This window comes from Geotrypetes seraphini, chromosome 3 (assembly GCF_902459505.1).
Source record: "Geotrypetes seraphini chromosome 3, aGeoSer1.1, whole genome shotgun sequence".
Classification (NCBI taxonomy): Eukaryota; Metazoa; Chordata; class Amphibia; order Gymnophiona; family Dermophiidae; genus Geotrypetes; species Geotrypetes seraphini.
In genome coordinates, this window is record NC_047086.1 from 219,190,318 (window position 1) to 219,209,681 (window position 19,364).

The 19,364-nt window shown below is 48.2% G+C and overlaps 1 protein-coding gene across 1 annotated transcript in view; it reads left to right on the forward strand.

Annotated features, from left to right (window-relative positions):
- The first annotated feature begins 18,918 nt into the window (after nt 1–18,918).
- LMBR1L (limb development membrane protein 1 like) overlaps nt 18,919–19,364 on the forward strand; it is a 122,745-nt gene continuing 122,299 nt past the window's right edge. Inside the window, exon 1 of the mRNA XM_033937404.1 lies at nt 18,919–19,160. Within this exon, the coding sequence (XP_033793295.1) occupies nt 19,095–19,160 (66 nt within the window). The 5' untranslated portion in view covers nt 18,919–19,094. The remainder of the gene's footprint in view (nt 19,161–19,364) is intronic.

A 19,364-nucleotide genomic window follows, 5' to 3' on the forward strand; every position in this document is an offset into this window, starting at 1 on the left:
CATCAGGGAATGGTACGCTGAGATTGCTGACAAATGAAATCTTACAGAGTTTGTCTTTAGGCCAGAGTCTGACAAGTGTAGAAGATTTGTGAAGATATAGTCAAGTAGGCAATAAAGAGGATTTTGACTTGGAGCTGTGCCCATATAGAAAAACACTTCCATTTAGCTTGATAAGATTTTCTAGTGGAAGGACGTCTTGCCGCAAGAAGAACTGTCTTCACTGATTGTCAGAGAGGAAGGTTGGTTAGGAGTGAACTCTCAATTTCCAAGCCATGAGACTGAGACTACGGAGATTGGGATGTAGTAATTAGCCGTTCTGCTGGGAGAGAAGAAAAAGATGGTCTCCCAAGGGAATTGGAGGAGTTTCCAGAAGGTCCAGGAGCAGTGGATACCATATCTTTCTGGGTCAATGGGATGCAATGAGTATGAGTTGAGCGTTGTCCCTGGTAACTTTCTGAAGAACCCTGAAAATGGGAGGAAATGGTGGGAAAGCATAGAGAAGATTGTGCCCCCATGGAATGGAGAAAGGAGACAGAAGCTGCTGTAATGCAATGTTTAAACTAACAGAAATGCTGGTCAAAAAGAAGACTTACAATAAGTGAGGAACCTCGACTCTGAGGAAGATATAGTGAAACATGGTCAAGTCAGGAGAGGTGATCCTTACAATAGCTTAATGCATAGATAAGTCACTTTGCATTGCTATATCATGAATATGCAGTAAATATTAAGTAAAAGAGAAAAGAAAAGAAAAAGGGATGGATTGAATGAAAATCTAATTACTAGGTCCTATGAAGATGTTTATATTACTGAGCACATAAAAAACTTACAATAGCCTGCTAAGAATCCATTATATATAAGAATGTGTATGAGAGTTAAATGAGGTAGAGAGTAATGTTGGACTACATCCATCATTGGCATCTTTTTTTTCCATTTTTCTGCTTTCTTCTCAAAATCTAGCTACTTTTCCATGTCTTACCTTCCCATCTCTCCATGTGTACCATCTCCTCCCTCTTTCTTCTCCCCTATTCCCATCTATCCATAAGAAGCATTTCTTCTATCTCTCTTCCCTTCTACACCTATCACTGTGATCCATCTCCTCCCTCTCTCTCCCCTTGCCCTCCGTTCCTGTGCGGATATCAGACAAAAAAACAAAATCCAACAGGTCTTCAGAAAAGGAACAGTGAAACCAAAACAAGAAAACAGAACACAGTACAAGATGCAGGCAATGTTTATTCCAATAAACAATTTGTTGCGCACAAATAAACCACCTTAGAAAGGTAAAAGGACCCAACACGGTCCATGTATCAAACAACACTTCTTCATCAGGGGTCCTCTCCCGTGGTCTGACATCTCTGTCTTCCCCCATCTATGGCCTGGCATCTCTCTTCTCTCCCATGGTCTGGCATCTTTTCTTTTCTTTTCTTCCCTATCCCTTCCCATGGGCCAACATTTTTCTCCTTCCCTTCCCTTCCCTCCTTCCCGCAGACTGGTATCTCTCTCCTCTCCTTCCCACAGTCTGGCATATCTTTTCCCCTCCTTTCCGGCATGACTGGGGGAAGCCACTGCTTGCCCTGTATTGGTCGCATGGAATATTGCTACACCTTGAGTTTTGGCCAGGTACTAGTGACCTGGATTGGCCACCGTGAGAATGGGCTACTGGGCTTGATGGACCATTGGTCTGACCTAGTAAAGCTATTCTTATGTTCTTATGTCTGGCTTCGCTCTCTCCTTCCCCTTCCAGTGGTCTGATATCCCTCTCTCCCTCCTTCCATCACCCTTCTCCTTAATCCAAAATCTCTCCCTTCCTTCTCTCCTCCCTCCCAGTATAACATTTATCACTTCTTTCTGCTTCCTGCATTCCAACATCTTCTCTCCCTTCTTCCTTTCTGGCCCCCCTCCCAACCCAACATTTCTCCCTCCTTTCCCTCCACCAGTCCAACATCTCTCCTTCTCTCTCCATGAGTCCAACACTTCCTGCCTCCTGTTCTCTTTCTCTCCTCACCCATTCCCTCAAGTCTGACATTTCTTCCTCCTTCCTGCCCCCCCCCCCAGTCCATCTCTTCCTCTCTGTCTCCTTGTACACTCTCTCTGCCTTGGCTGTTCTGTACCCTGCCTCACGATCTACTTACATGTGCAGCCTAAAGGACGTCGCTGGTAGCAGCCAATCACATATGCTACCCTGCTGCCAGCACTGGTGTCTCTACTGCGGGCCTGCCTCTGATGAAATGGAAGTTACATCAGGTGCCGGCAGCAGGGCAGTGCATGTGATTGGCTGTCTCCAGCAATGTCCTTTGAGCTGCAAATGAAGGTAGGACCGCCTCTGCTCTGAATGATGATCTAACCATCTATGGGGGGGGGGGGGAGGCATGGACCCCATGCCCCCCCTCCCATTCCGACGCCTGTGCCATGCCAAGATTTTATACTGTATTTGCAAAAAAATGTAGAGCTCCTTTTACAAAGCAATGATAGAGGTTTCTACTGCAGGTCAGTGAGGTAAATGCTCCAGCATTCATAGTCAGACTGCTGGATGGTAAAAACCTCTACCAGCCTATGGTAAAAATCTCTCCCAAGGCTTTATAAGAACCAGCATTAATAAAGAATTTTAAATATTTTGGTAGTCTAAATAAAAGGGATAATCTTATTTTCCAATGTTGTATTTACTTTTATTTATTAACCTTTTATAAAGTTTAGCACAAACTAATGAACATGTTCACATGCTAAATGTTACATATCCTATTTTATACCTTTGGGCCATGTGGCACTTAGGGCATACTAATATCCATTACTGCACACTAAACTTTAATAGAAAGGTCCCTAAAACAGATACCACATTACTATGTCCTTGTAGATAGAAGCGTTATGTATTCCTGGTCAGTTTTACAAATGTCTATTTCCATTTGCCTGCCCAGATAAGATCACAAGACCCACTGATGACTTTCCGGAAAATGCTGAAGACCCTTCTCTTCAACTGAACAGTGCCAACGAATAGCCTCCTCCTTGCTTCCTTTCCTTAACTCCTTGCTCTCCTTCCAATTTCCTTCTTATTCCATGATCCTCTTCCTTGACTCCTTGCTCTTCTCCCACTCCTCCCCCATCTCTGCCCTCCTCCCAGTCTGTTCTCCTTGCTGCCCTCCCCTTCTCTCTCAATGTTTTAACTTCACGTGTCTCTACTATGGATGCCTTTGCCCTGTAATTTATTGTGAATGTCAATTGTAACCCATTCTGAGCACCCAGGAGAATGGGACATAATACTAGACGAGGAGGAACTACGCGATCCCCACCAACATGGATTCATCAAGGGTAGGTCCTGTCAATCCAATCTCATCAGTTTCTTTGACTAGGTAACAAGGAAACTGGATTTGGGAGAGTCCCTAGATGTCGTGTACTTGGACTTCAGCAAAGCTTTTGATAGCGTCCCCCACCGCAGGCTATTGAGCAAAATGAAATTGATGGGATTAGGTGAAACACTTACAGCATGGGTTCACGGTTGGCTGAGTGGTAGACTTCAGAGGGTGGTTGTTAATGGTACCATCTCTAAAACGTCGGAGGTAGCCAGTGGGGTGCCGCAGGGCTCAGTCTTGGGCCTGATCCTGTTCAACATATTTGTAAGAGACATGACTCAAGGACTTCAAGGTAAAATAACATTATTCGCTGATGATGCCAAACTATGTAATATTGTGAGTAACGGCAATCTGTCCGACAGCATGACGCAAGACCTGCTTTTGTTGGAACAGTGGTCCTCGACCTGGCAGCTTAGCTTCAACGCTAACAAATGCAAGGTCATGCACCTTGGCAACAATAATCCGTGCAGAATGTACACATTGAATGGAGAAATCTTAGCAAGGACTGCCGCAGAACGGGATTTGGGGGTGATCATCAGCGATGACATGAAAATGGCCAAACAAGTGGAGAAGGCTTCATCTAAGGCTAGGCAAATGCTGGGTTGTATCCGGAGAAGTTTTGTTAGTCAGAAGCCCGACGTCCTAATGCCTTTGTACAGAACCATGATGAGATCTCATCTGGAGTACTGCGTACAATTCTGGAGGCCACATTACCGCAAAGATGTGCTGAGAATCGAGTCGGTACAGCGAATGGCCACCAAGATGGTCTCGGGGCTCAAAGATCTATCATACGAAGAAAGGCTGAACGAATTGCAGCTATACTCTCTCGAAGAACGTAGGGAGAGAGGGGACATGATTGAGACATTGGTCGCATCAAGGTAGAAGATAATGTTTTCCTTCTTAGGGGACCCTCGACCACAAGAGGACACCTGCTGAAAATAAGGGCGGGAAGTTTCATGGCGACATCAGGAAGTACTTCTTCACTGAAAGAGTGGTGGACAGCTGGAATAGGCTCCCAGTACAGGTGGTTGAGGCCAGAAGCGTGCCAGTTTTTTAAATCAGTTGGGATGCTCATGTCGGATCTCTTCAAGGGAAAAGGTCATCAGAGAGCAATTAACTAGGGGGGTGGGTCAATGGAGTGGGCAGACTCGATGGGCCTTGGTCCTTTTCTGCCGTCACTTTCTATGTTTCTATGTAAATTGAAATAAATAAATACATTTAGAGATATGTAAGCATATTTGTTTTACGAAGCTGTGTTAAGCTTTATTATCACCAGCCGTGGCAGTATGAGCTCTGATTCTCAGAACTAATATCGCTGTGGCCAACGATAAAACCTAATGTGGCTTTGTAAAATGGGGGAGGGGTAATTCTTAATATAATACCTTTCTATGCTATAACAAGGTGGATTATGTGCATGTATATTCCTGGGCAATTTTATAACTGCTTATGTCTGTGCAGTAAGTGAATGAGGTACTAGTAATTACTCAATTGAGTAAATACTGATTTTCATAATCTGCAGACTGAACATTTTCTGTTTCTGAATCTGTTCACTCCTGTCCTGCAGATGGCGCCATTTGCATATTCTTGAGATAAAATTCCTTCATGAGGTCCACGCCATTGCCATCTGTTTCTTCTGTAATCTTGATAGGGCAGTTTGCTAAATAACTGAATACAGTACTTATGTAGGAAGTAATTCAGTAAGGTGAAATGGAATAGACTCAAGAGTAATCTACTATTACCAGTACTACTTATCATGTCTATAGCACTGCTAGACATACGCTGCTCTGTATATTAAACATGTAAGAAACAATCCCTGCTTGATAGAACTTACAATCTAATTAAAACAGACAAACAGTACAAATAGGGGTAAGGGTAATCGAAAGAAGTACTTTACAGAAAGGAAAGCAACTGGAGTGGAGGAAGTGCCTTAGTGGTTAGAGCTGCTGCCTCAGCACCCTGAGGTTGTGAGCTTGATCCCAGCCTGCTCCTTGTAACCCTGGGAAGTCCCCTTACCTTCCAGTAGAGAATGACACGGTGGCTGATACCCGCGGGTTACCCGCCAAAATGGGGAGCGAAAAAATAGTAGTCGCCGCGGGGATGGGGAAAAGGCCATTCACCGCCCCATGGAGCGGTGAATGGTCTTGTCTCCATAGTGAAGGGAACATGTGCGGTCATGGATTGCGCGGCCCAGGAGCCCCCTCCTTCCCAATTGCCGCGTCCTGCTATCTCCCTCACCCTCACCTTATGTGCCGAATTTAATTGTTATTCTCCCAATGACACACTTTCAACAAGTCACGCATGGGCATGGCTGCTTCTGTTGAATCTTCTCTGACGCAACCGGAAACAGGAAGTCACATCAGAGGAGAAGACTGGAAAGCAGGAAAGAGAAAGGGGAGGACAGGCAGGTGAGCCAGATGCTGGAAGCGTAGGGAGAAAGAGGGAAAGACGCTAGATGGGGGTTGGAGAGCAGAGAGACACATTGGTGTGGAAGAGGAAGAGAGAGGAAATCTGGACTTCGGAAGGTAACAGAAACAGATGGGAAATTCTGTGCATGTGGGCATAGGAACAGAAACATAAAGGGGAAATACATGGGGGGGGGGGATTATGTGCATGTGGGCATAGGGACAGAGACATAAAGGGGAGATACATGAGGATAGTACATGGACATGGGGGCAATGCTGGACACAGGAGGGAGTATACAGATACAGAGGGGAAATGGCGAAAATAGGAACACAGAAGGGAGATGGTTTGTGGGGACAGGACTGGGACCGAGCTCACGGGGATGGGACAGGAATGAGCTTAGAGGGACGGGGCAGAGACGGGAACAAATTTTTTACCCGTGTCGTTCTCTACCTTCCAATGCCCCAGGTACCACAGTTAGATTGTGACCCTTCTGGGACAGATAGGGAAAATACTTAAAAGAGTACTGAATTACTATTCAATGAATTGTAAACCTCTTTGGGCAGGGTTACTAGATGTCCAGATCTACCCAGACATGTCCTCATTTTAGAGGACTGTCCAGGCGTCCAGACTGCTTTTCAAAACCCGGCACTTTGTCCTGGTTTTCAAAAACTTCAAGCTCGGGGCCATATCGGGAGGGCATCTGGTCATGCGTGGATGCAACATGGTGATGTCACTTGCCTGCACGCAAGCACGTGACATCGTTGCATCACACCTGCGCATGCTCAGCCTTAAAAACACGGCTCTAAGCTTGAGAAGAGGTTGGGGGGGGGGCAGGGCTGGGGTAGAACAGGGCGGGGCCACATGTCTGGATTTTTAGAGGCCTAAGATCTAGTAACCCTAACTTTGGACAAATCTTTTCATGAAAAGATGGTTAATAAATCTAAAACAATATACTGCCTTTCTGTAGATCAAATCAGTTTGCATATTATATATAACTACTTTTATCCCAGGACAAGCAGGCATGATATTCTCACAATACGGAGCCCCGATGCGGACAGCATTTCAAGCAAACTTGATTGAAGATTCAAGCTTGCTGTGCTGCACCACGCATGTGTGTCTCCTGCTCCACTAGAGGGCGCATCCCCTCCTCGTGGTCTCCAGTTCGTTTTTTTCCGCTGTGCTAAAACACGTTTTTTCTTAGCTCTGCCCCAGTGCCTTCTTTGCACCGCGATTTGTTGTTTTTTCTTCGTTAAAAGTCGCTGTGTATAAAAAATTTTTCTTCTTCCTGCTCATCGTGCTTTTCGCGCTTTTTTCTCGCGATCCGGGGGCTCCCGGGTCGTCACGGCCGCGTGGCCTGATTGGCCGTGGTCGCCTGGACTTCCTATGTCCCGGCCCATTTCGGGTTTTAAAAAGTGCACCGGGTGCAAGCGTCTTCTATCACTCACAGACCCGCATCGCTGGTGCATCCTCTGCCTGGGGGCCGATCATCCAACAGAAACTTGCCCCCGGTGCGCAACCTTCCAACACCGGGCGCTCCGCCGATGACGGGCCCGCATGGCGGACCTATTTGCTGCCGATCAACCCTCGACCTCGGCCTCAAGATTGGCCCCGGCTTCGGCCCCGACCTCGATCTCGGCCTCGGGTATCTCGGCCCCGCCTCGGGACTCAACCTCGAAGACCCCGAGCTCTCAGAAGTCTTCGGCTCCGGGTAAGTCCCCTCTTCCTTCCTCAGGTTCCATACCTCCAAAGAAGCCAACCTCGGGGACAATGGCCGGACAAGGGGGGAGTTCCTTGCCCACGGCCCCGGCGAAACCCCCGAAGACCTCGGGACGTGCCTCCACCAATCGGGAATGCTCTGAATCGAGATCGCCCCCAGTGGAGTGCACCGCGGCCTCGGACATGCCATCGATGCTGTCCGTGCCGGTATTCCAGGAGCTGCCCCGAGCAATGATCACAATGGAGCTCTCCGCTGCCATGGCTCACCTTCAACCGGCCTCGACCTCGCGTGCGCCGGACCAGCCTGAGCAACGCGTCGAGACCCCTCGAGGCAAAGCACGCCGTTTTCGCCACCTCTCTTCTTCCTCGGATTCCTCTCCGAGGCACTCGAGGCGCGCATCCCCGGCGGAGCACCGCGGGGCGAAACGAAAATCGAAGCCCCTCTCTAAAAAGGCCTGGAGTTCGCCTCCGGTTCGAGGCCGCTCCCCCTCGACCCGATCGGGGGGACCGCTACGGGTTACCAAGCTGTCTCTCACTAACCCACAGCTCCTACTGACTCCCAATCGGACCGAGGCTCCAGGCTTTCGCCGAGGGAGTCCGGGGAGGGGTCCCCAACCCGACATCGGTCAGTACCCCGTACCCCGGCGGCGTCCCCGAGGGGCTCCCCGAGGCGACGCAGGTCCTCGACCCGGGAGCGTTTCCATAGCGCGTCCCCGGCGTCGGATCGAGGGTCCGAGCAAGAACCTCACTATTCGAGGGAGGCTTCCCCTTCCTTCTCAGCAAAACGGAGGTCTCGGTCACCGTCCCCGCAAGGGGCCACGGGATCCCACCGACCTTCCTTCACGAGGTTCGTCCAGGACATGGGACGTGCCCTTGGCTTGGACTTACAATCCGACTCGAGGTACTCCAAGGAGTACCTGGCGGAGCTGGATATGCCTTCCCCGCCCCGAGAGTCCCTCCGGCTACCGCTGAACCCGGTACTCCGGCAGACCCTCATAAGGAACCTCGAGACTCCCTACATGGTGACGGCGGTCCCATCTAAAATGGAGTCTAAGTACCGAACGGTGCCTTGCCCGGGGTTTGAGCAACCACAGTTGTCCCACCAATCCTTACTGGTGGAGTCTTCTCTGAAGAAAGCTCACCCCTCTAGAGTGTCCGCGGCGGTTCCTCCTGGACGCGAAGGCCGGACACTAGACAAATTCGGACGCCGTTTGTATCAGAACTCTATGATGGCCTCTATGGTCCTGAACTACACCTCATTGGGCTGCTGGCTTCCTTCTCGGGGGACCTACCTGCCCCTCGTCAGGCAGCGTTCGGCCTCCTCGAGGATTTTTCCAACCTCCGACTGCACTTGTTCCATGCTGCTTACGATGGCTTTGAACTGTCTTCCAGGGTCGCAGCCTTCGCGGTGGCCATGCGCCGACTGGCGTGGCTAGGGCTCGTCGATATGGACCCTAACCTGCAAGATCAGTTAGCTAACCTCCCTTGCGTCGGGAAGGAACTGTTTGACGACACCATCGAGGCAGCTACGAAACGGTTGTCGGAACACGAACGTTCCTTCGCATCCCTTGTCCGGCAAAAACCTAAACCGCAAGCCTCTCACCCCTTCCGGGGATTGCCTCGCCGCTACCCCCAGAAGTCTACTCCGGCCTTTTCCAGACCGCGGCCGCGACGCCCCCAGGCTCACTCTAGGGCTCCACCAAAATCACAGCCCACTGCGCCTGCGAAGCCGTCTCCGTCCTTTTGATGGGATGAGCGGACAGGGGCGGGCCCCCTCCGCACCTCCACCTGGTCTCCTTCCCATCGGGGGCCGCCTACAAGCCTACTACCCTTGCTGGAAAGCCATAATGTCGGACTCATGAGTCCTTGGCATGATCTCATCAGGGTACTCGCTCAACTTTCGGGAGGTTCCTCCCGACAGCCCACCGAGTGCATTTCCTCCCAATCGAGCGCAGCTGTCCCTCCTCCTCTCCGAGGCACAGGACCTCCTTCGCCTGCGGGCGGTGGAACCGGTTCCCCAAAATCAAAGGGACCAAGGGTTTTACTCCCGATACTTCCTGGTACCGAAGAAGACGGGAGACCTGCGCCCGATCTTGGACTTGAGGCACCTGAACAAATTTCTGACGAGGGAAAAGTTTTGGATGCTTTCCCTTCCGATTCTTTACCCCCTGATCGACGAGGGCGATTGGCTCTGCTCCCTCGATCTGAAAGAGGCCTACACCCATGCTTGTCGCAGATTCCTCCGCTTTCAGGTGGGGGACCTCCACCTACAATACCGGGTCCTCCCCTTCGGCCTGTCCTCGTCCCCCCGAGTCTTCACGAAGTGCCTCGTAGTGGTCGCGGCTGCCTTGCGCTCCCAGGGTCTGCAAGTATTCCCATACCTGGACGATTTGCTGATCAAAGCCCCGACCAGGGAGGGGGTTATCTCAGCGACCCGACAGACTATTACTTCGCTTCAGAGTCTGGGGTTCGAGATAAACTTTCCAAAATCCCAGCTGTGCCCCTCTCAGTCCTTACAATTCATCGGGGCCGTGCTGGACACGGTCCGTCTTCGTTCCTTCCTCCCCCCTCAGCGGCGGGAGGCGTTGGTAAATCTGAGCCGACAAGTATTGAGATCGACCTCGGTCTCGGCACGACAGATGATGACGCTCCTCGGCCATATGGCCTCCACAGTCCACGTTACCCCGCTTGCTCGCCTTCACCTGCGGTTACCACAGTGGACTTTGGCATCACAATGGCGTCAGGATGGGACCCGATCAACCGCCATGTGACAGTGACTCCTTCCTTGCAAAGATCGCTCCGTTGGTGGACCGACTCTTCGAATCTTTCCAAGGGTTTGCTCTTTCTCGCCCCTCCACACCACAAGGTCCTAACCACGGACTCGTCGGAGTACGCTTGGGGGGCTCATGTATACACACTCAAGGTCTGTGGACCACAGAGGACCGTCGCTGCCACATCAACATGCTGGAGCTTCGGGCCATTTACCTCGCCGCGGTGGCCTTTCAGCATCTGCTTCATGACCAGGTGGTTCTCGTCCGCACAGACAACCAGGTGGCGATGTACTACGTAAACAAGCAAGGAGGGACGGGGTCTTGGCCCCTCTGCCAGGAGGCCTTACGGCTCTGGGAGTGGGCGGTCTCCCAAAACATCTCCCTTCGAGCGGTTTACATCCAAGGGGAACAAAACTGCCTGGCGGACAGGCTCAGCCACCTCCTCCAGCCACACGAGTGGTCCCTGCATTCTCAGGTGCTGCGATAGGTGTTCGACACGTGGGGGACTCCCCAGATAGATCTGTTCGCCTCCCCCGACAATCAAAAACTGCCTCTCTTCTGTTCAAGGATATACTCCCCGGACCGTCTCGAGGCCGATGCCTTCCTCCTAGATTGGGAGGGAAAGTTCCTCTATGCGTTCCCGCCGTTTCCCCTGATTCTGAGGACGCTGGTCCATCTAAAATCTCTGAGGGCCACTCTGATCTTGATCGCTCCTCGATGGCCCCGCCAGCCTTGGTTTTCCCTACTACTTCAACTCAATGTCAGGGAACCTCTGCTTCTGCCTGTCTTTCCCTCTCTGATATCTCAGAGTCGGGATTCACTGTTACATCCCAATCTTCAGTCTCTTCATCTGACTGCTTGGTTTCTTTCCCCTTGACTTCCTTCCCTGTATCTCAGTCGGTCAGGGAAGTGTTGGAGGCTTCTCGGAAAGTCTCGACTAGACTCTGTTATTCTCAGAAGTGGACTAGATTCTCGTCCTGGTGCTCCTCTCACTGCCAGGACCCGGTGTCGGTCCCTGTGTCTTTTGTTCTGGAGTATTTGCTCCATTTATCTCACTCTGGCCTGAAGACCAATTCCATTCAAATCCATCTCAGCGCCATTGCTGCCTTTCATCAGCCCCTGGAAGGGAAGGCTCTTTCACTCCATCCCTTGGTTTCCCGTTTCATGAAGGGGCTTTTGAATGTTCATCCTCCCCTCAAACTGCCTCCAGTGGTTTGGGATCTTAATGTGGTTCTAGCTCAACTGATGAAACCTCCATTTGAGCCTATGGATAAGTGTCATCTTAAGTTCCTCACTTGGAAAGTGATCTTCCTACTCGCTCTCACTTCTGCTCGGAGGGTTAGCGAGCTGCAGGCCTTGGTGGCGGACCCACCTTTCACGGTATTCCACCATGACAAGGTGGTCCTCCGCACTCACCCTAAGTTTTTGCCTAAGGTGATATCTGATTTTCATCTCAACCAGTCCATTGTTCTGCCTGTGTTCTTTCCCAAGCCCCACTCTCACCCTGGAGAGGTGGCGCTCCACACTCTTGACTGCAAGAGGGCGTTGGCTTTTTACCTTCAACGCACTCAGTCTCATTGGACAGTTCCACAATTGTTTTTGTCCTTTGACCCTAACAGGTTGGGACGCCCAGTTTCCAAGCGCACCTTGTCCAACTGGTTGGCTGCTTGCATTTCTTCCTGCTACACTCAGGCTGGTCTCGCGCTGCATGGTCGAGTTACGGGGCATAAAGTCCGAGCGATGGCAGCTTCGGTAGCTTTCCTCAGGTCCATGCCTATTGAGGATATCTGCAAGGCTGCCACGTGGTCTTCGGTTCATACCTTCACCTCTCACTACTGCCTGGATACACTGTCCAGAAGCGATGGCCGGTTCGGCCAATCGGTATTACGTAATCTGTTTTCTTAAATTGTCAACTTCCCTCCACCCCTTCGTTATTAGCTTGGAGGTCACCCACATGTGAGAATATCATGCCTGCTTGTCCTGGGATAAAGCACAGTTACTTACCGTAACAGGTGTTATCCAGGGACAGCAGGCATATATTCTCACAACCCGCCCACCTCCCCGGGGTTGGCTTCTTTGCTGGATATGTGAACTGGAGACCACGAGGAGGGGATGCGCCCTCTAGTGGAGCAGGAGGCACACATGCGTGGTGCAGCACAGCAAGCTTGAATCTTCAATCAAGTTTGCTTGAAATGCTGTCCGCATCGGGGCTCCGTAGATGAAGTCACCCACATGTGAGAATATATGCCTGCTGTCCCTGGATAACACCTGTTACGGTAAGTAACTGTGCTATTTGTACCTGGGGTAATATAGGGTTAAGTGGCTTGCCCAGAGTCACAAGGAGCTGCAATAAAAAATGAACCCAGTTCCCCTGGTTGTCAGACCACTCCACTAACCATTAGGCTACTTCTCCACTCATCTACCAAAGTGTGGTAGATGTGTGGAAAGGCCTCCTGGTGAGGGTGGCAAATACAGACTGTATCTGGCTTCAAGAAAGCTTGGGACACGCAGCATAGGATCTCTTAGGAAGAGGGAGGAATAGTAATGGTATGGACGGACAGGAAAACATCCTAGAAAATAAGGGCTATCAAGTGAGCCCAAATTAATACATTAGGAATTCAGGCACTTCCAGCAATCTCCCATTGGTCTCTTGACAAAATTGTAAGGGTGTTTTCTAGTCCAGCCAAACTGTCCATCACTTTAAAAAAGGAAACATGGCTATAGTCATTTGGGTCAAATACTATATATAAGATTAAGGGGCCTTTTTAATACAGTGCGATAAATTTTGTATTTACCACTTGTAAAGCAAAAATTACAGTATATGTGGCAAATGCAAGTGTGTGCTCTGCATCTGCCCTACATTTACGAAACAGGGTGCACAGTTAATGCATGACCACCCAGTAGAGGTGGACTGACAGCAATAAGGGTCCTGCCCACCCAAAAAAAATCCCACATCTTTTTTTCTCTCTCCAGGTTCACCCCCTACCACCACCACATTTACCTCAAAAGTTTTCTCTGTATAGAACCTCAGCATATGCTTTCTGCTGCTGACTGGAACCTTCTTTTGCCATGGCCTGCCCTTGCAAACACAGGAAGTTACACCAGAAACGGGTGGGTCATGAGTCATGACAGAGAGTAAGTTCCAATCAATGGCAGACGACCTATGCCAGGCCCTGTATGCAGAAAGGGACTTTTGAGGTAAACATGTGAGAGGGTTAGAGACAGAGGAGGGTAGAAGTGAGAGAGAAAAGGAGTGCCAGAGATGGAGGAACAGAGAGGAGACAGATTTCAGTCATGTGGGGAGGAGATACTAGGCCCCCCCAAATGCTCTGGGTCCTTGAGCACTGTTCAGTTAACTGAATGTTCTGTCCATCCTTGCCACCCTGTTACATGCATGAGCCAATAATGTGGGCCCTTCTCGCTATCAGCCAAGGCATGTAACATGGTAGCCATTCGTTAACAGTATAGCTACTTGTGGTAGTGCCACTAATTCCCGAACACCTCTAATCAGCGCACTCCACCAGTCTACCTACCTGTTCCCCAATGACAGGTTCTGATCTCCTCCTTGGTTTGACCCTTCCCTGAAGGTTGGAACCACCTCCCAATCCCCCTTAAAATCGAAACCACAAACATACATTCCTCCACTCAACACTTTGATCCCCAACACAACCTGATGTCAATACATAAACTCCAACCCCTGTCTCAAAACCCAACCCTGACACAAGATGCTAGCTACTAACACATAAAACCAGCCTCTCAGCCATACCCTACCCCTGACCCTTCTTGCAAGAGTCATGTAATATAAGAAATCTTTTTTAAACATAATAGATATATGGTTAATTATTTCTTATGCTTTATTGTTTAGTGCTGACAAATTATATTGCTCCTGAAGAAGCTCTATCACCTCAAGTGAGAGCAAAACGGAGATCTTTCATCTTTTCCTGCTGGCCGGGTTAAGAATCTACACCCTAGCTAAGTATTATAATGAGAATATAAATATAGCAAATTGCATAAAAAGAATTAAGTATATGATACAATAAGAGTTTAAAGGACCGATTATAGCTTGCAAGATAGTTACATGCCGAGACTTGTTCAACTAGCATGCAACTGCGAGCACTTGAGATCCTAAAAATCTCTTATCTCAATCTTTTGATTGGCATATAGATAACTTTTTGGCTTGAGCATTAGCCTTTTTTTTTTTTTGGAGGATATTAGTGTGTTACACAAGTGTTTGAAGGGACTATTAGATGTAGAATAAACATGGCATGCAACATAAAAATAACCATTACCGACTAAAAACATAAAAAATTAAAAATGGCATGTAGGATAAACATATAGGGGTCCTTTTATCAAGCTGCAGTAGGGGGTTTAACGCGCGTTAAACCGCCTGCTGTGCTAGCCGCTAATGCCTGCTTTGAGCAGGCATTAGTTTTATAGCTGGCCACGGGGATTAGCACGTGATGAAATGTCTGATGCGCTAAACCCGCTAGCACAGCTTGATAAAAAGACCCCATAATTAATAACTTAAAATGAACATTACCATACAAAATTAGTGATGAAGTGTCCCAGTGATGAAATATCCCAGGTGATGAAATGTCCCAGTGATGGAGTGTCCCAGTGATGAAGTGCCCCAGGTGATGAAGAGTCCCAGTGATGAAATGTCCCAAGTGATGGAGTGTTCCAGTGATGAAGTGTCCTAGGTGATGTAGTGTCCAAGTGATGAAGTGCCCCAGTGATGAAGTGTCTAGGTGTTGAAATGTTCTAGTTATGAAATGCCCTGAGTGATGAAGTATCCCGGGTGATGAATTTCCAAGTGATGACAGTCCAAACAAAGCAGAAAACTGTAGGGCTTCAAAAGTTCCAAACTTATTTTTTATGGCATTTTCCTCAGCTTTGACAAGTGAAATGGGGATTTCCGGTTGGGTTCTTTGAAGGGACTGGAGGAAGTTTATAGCATGTTAATTACAGTGCTGGATCCCGGGTGTGAAGCTAAGTACCCTTCCAGTATTTGAAGCAAGCAGTGCTGATGTTAGAACTTTTTTGGCTGACAGCACATGTTTGAATGATTCAGTCTTCTTTGGTTTGAACCTCACCAACACATTGATTATTGGACTGAGAATGATTACAATCAGAATTTGGAGTTGTAGCACCTAATTTGGAGTTTTAAGACCCATGAAACCCTTTAACTAAGGTCTTTTTTCTCCAATAATTAAACTAAACTAAAACTTAGTTTTATATACCGGGTCTTCAACCAGAAAGGAGCTCGACTCGGTTAACAGTAACTAAAGAAATACTTAAAAAAGTAACAATCAGAAAATATTAATATGACTAGTTTCCATTGATTTGGTAACTGTTTCTGATTAGGGTTCTCAGTAACCAGATTGAATGAACGTAGTGTCTAGCATATTCAGTTTTTCTATATGTGATTTATGACATTGCTTCTCACATTTGACATAGTAAATGAAATCACTCATTATTATAATGTTGCCCAATTTGTTCAACTCATCCATCAGTGGCAGAAATGAGTGGCAAATGGTTGTGATTATGTAAAAAAGTGAATGCATGTAATAATAAGGCAACTTTCAAGCATTATTTTAATTTTTTTTATTCATTATAATATCTTCATTTAAATCAAATCAAACAAATAGGAATCAGTAGGTACTCCTATGTTAATTTTTTGCAGGTCTCAAGCACTAATGGAAAACAGCATAGGTCCTGCAAAAAAGAAAAAATCCCTTTTTTATGGCTGTATTAAAATGGGCTTAGCATGCAGCAAAGTCCTGCATTAAAACATGCTAAGCTCATTTTTCTAATGCATTTTGTAAAAAGGCCCATTTACATACTACAGAGGAACATGCTTTCACTTTATCTGTCTCTGGTGTTACACTGTATGCAGAGTTTGGCTTCTTGGGGGTTCAGTTTAATTATAATGTCTATATCTAATATAATAAAAGCCTAAGCGCGCATGCGCACTCTTACCAGCGTGTTCCCGTTTTCCTTGCGCTGTAGGTCCCTACAGGTAGGAGTGCGCTTCCACACATATCTCTCTCTTTCTCTCCCAAGGCGGATGTCGGCTTCAGGTGGCGCGGAGGCTGTCGGCCGCGGTAGCTCTTGGCGGCTGCAGGCTGCGGCGGCTGCATGCTGTGGCAGCATAAGGCGGCTGTCGGCGGAGGGCAGATGCAAGGTAAGGGGTGCTGCTGGACAGGGGAAGAGACGGGGGGGAGAAAAAGGAAGGGAGGCCTACTGCTGGATGGGGGAGCAGGAAAGAGGTGCTAGGGGGGGAGAAAAAGGAAGGGAGGCCTACTGCTGGATGGGGGAGCAGGAAAGAGGTGCTACTGGACAGGGGGAGATAAAAAAAGGGAGAAGGGCTGCTGCTGGATAAGGGGAGCAGTGAAGGGGTGGTGGTGGACACAGGGAAGGTAAAAGGAAGGGAGAATGGGTGGACAGCCGAGGAAAAAGAAAGACAGAGGAAAAAGAAAGACAGAAAGAAATACAGAAAGCGGCTAAGGAGAGAGAGAGAGAGAGAAAGAAAGAAAGAAAGACAGACACATACACATATATTCTAGCACCTGTTAATGTAATGGGCCATAAGGCTAGTATTTCTATATTTAGCTTGTGGTTACTTTTTCTAAACTAGGATCTACCTGTGATCATGTGTGAAAAGAGGCCAGGTCTGTTAGCATCAAATTTATTTGTTCAATGTTCTCTACTGTTCTTCCATGGGAGCTCAGAATGGTTTGCATGAATTTATTCAGGTACTCAAGCATTTTTCCCTGTCTGTCCTGGTGGGCTCAAAGCAAAACAAAAGAACACTATCCAAACAAACTGCAGCTCAACGTCAAAAGACAAATAAACAAAATTAAAAAAGATTTAAAAAAATATATGGTTCTCAGGTGTGAGTCCACAGGGTCCAATGAAAACTGCTGCTGCTGGATAGGAGTTTTCACGTGCCCTACAGGCTTCATTTGTTTCATCAGGTTCTCTGCGTCTTTGCATATGCAAATCATGGACCCCTGAAGAAGGAGTGTTTTCCGAAACACGGACTGTGTTAGGTCTTGTGGATTCACACCTGAGAACCATTTTTTTTAAAAAATTTACTTTTTCTCATTTTTTAATGCTACATTGAATTTTCATTAATAAAGACTAGTTTTTTTTCACCTTGTACACCATAATTGCAGGGTTTTCTTTGTTTATGTCCTTGTGGGCTCACAATCTATCTAATGTACCTAGGGCAATGGGGGTAATGGGTCACAAGGAGCAGTGTGGATTTTAACCCACAACCTCAGAGTGCTGAGACTGTAGCTTTAATCACTGTGCCACACTCTCCTTATGGCTTTAATAATCCAATTTGTAGAGGAGGAGTAGCCTAGTGGTTGGTGCAGTGGCCTGAGAACCTATGGCACTTGGTTCAGTTTCTACTGCAGCTCTTTGTGACTTTGGGTAAGTCACTTAACCCTTCATTGCCACAGATACAAAATAAGTACTTGTATATGTAAACTGCTGTGAGGTGAGGAGTGGCCTAGTGGTAGAGCTGCTGCCTCAGCACCCTGAAGTTGTGGAATCAGTCCCAGTGCTGCTCCTTGTGACCCTGAGTCACTTAATCCTCCATTGCCCCAGGTACAAAATAAAGTGCCTGTATATATGTAAACTGCTTTGAATGTATAACCACAAAAAGGCAATATAGGAGTCCCATCTCTCCCCTTTGTTGTAATCACAACAAAGTCCCTTGCCAATAGGTATATTGTTGTTATACTGATCTCTAAAATGTTTACAATGCTTTGGTGAGAGGGAATAGTGAACATGATGTGTGTGCTGCCTAGATTCTCATGTAATATTGAAAACAGTGTTGTTGCCGCCCCCCACCCCTACCCCCACCCAAAAACAAACAAACAAAAAAACAACTTGTGGCACTGGTACTAAGGCTTTTGGGGGATCCCCAAGCCCTGCCAGCAGAAGTGCTACTTTGGTGCCTTCTCAATGCTTGTGGTTGGTGGTATGTATTTTCCAAGGACCATCGTGCACCACCCCCTAAGAAGCATGCTCAGCTTTTACTCATGCACAAAAACTGACCATATAAGGTGTGTGGTAGGGGGAAAGAGTTATGGCGCCAGCCCACGGAAAGTGATGCCAACTGCTAGCTTTGGGGAGCCTCTGGCTGTTGGCCCCAGGAGGAGAACCTCTTCAGCTGTTGAGGTCATGGGGGGGAGGGGAAATAGAGATCAGGGAAAAAGCCAGAGCACAATTTAGTGTCCATCTACTTTGGGCTCATGGCTCCCCACAAAAATAAAGATCTGGCTTTAAAAAAACCAAAGAATAAAACACAAGTTAGGGAAGACTAACAAATTTCATATTGAAACAGTTAGAAACACAGGGCCAAAACCAATAAATTACTGGGGGACCCCCCCAAAAAAACACCCATAAACATGGTAACACCGCTAGACCAGAAAACCAAAAGGAAACCCAGACCCCCAACAAAGATCATCCGTAATCCCCGCTGCCACTTCTCCGCCTATCCCGAGCCAGTTGAGTCCTTCCTCCACCAATCACTCTCGTCTCAATCGGAAGCAACACGAAGCAACGAGTCACCCTCCGGAGGATTCATCCTGTCGCTTCGCCCCGCCTCCTTCTCCCTTCCCATTGGCCGGCAGCGGAGAAGGGGCGGGGCTGTCGAGTCGCTTTTAATAATAGAATGCTGAGGCTGTTGCGTGAAGCTCGCGAGGGGAGTGCGATGGCGGCGGGGGCGAGGTGAAGAAGCGGCCGAGCGAGTGCGGTAGCGGAGGGACGGGAGCCGGGCTGCGAGATGGCGGGAGCAGCGCTCGAGCGGGGCCACCGTGAGTGAGCGACGGCGCTATGCTGCCGGGGGATGGACGGCAACGGGGACGTGTCAGTGAGAGAGCAGCTGTTCCACGAGCGGGTCCGGGAGTGCATCGTGAGTACCGGGGGATCGGGACTGGGCTCGGGTTGGTGCTGGATGTCCTGTTGCTTCAAACAAAACATCGGGGACTATAGTCTTTATCTTAGCATGCAAAAATAACAATTAATTTAAAAAAAAATGCTATTAGCAATAATATAATCATAAAACAACCCCCCCCCAAAAAAAAAAAAAATATATCCCAACATAACACAGTAAAAA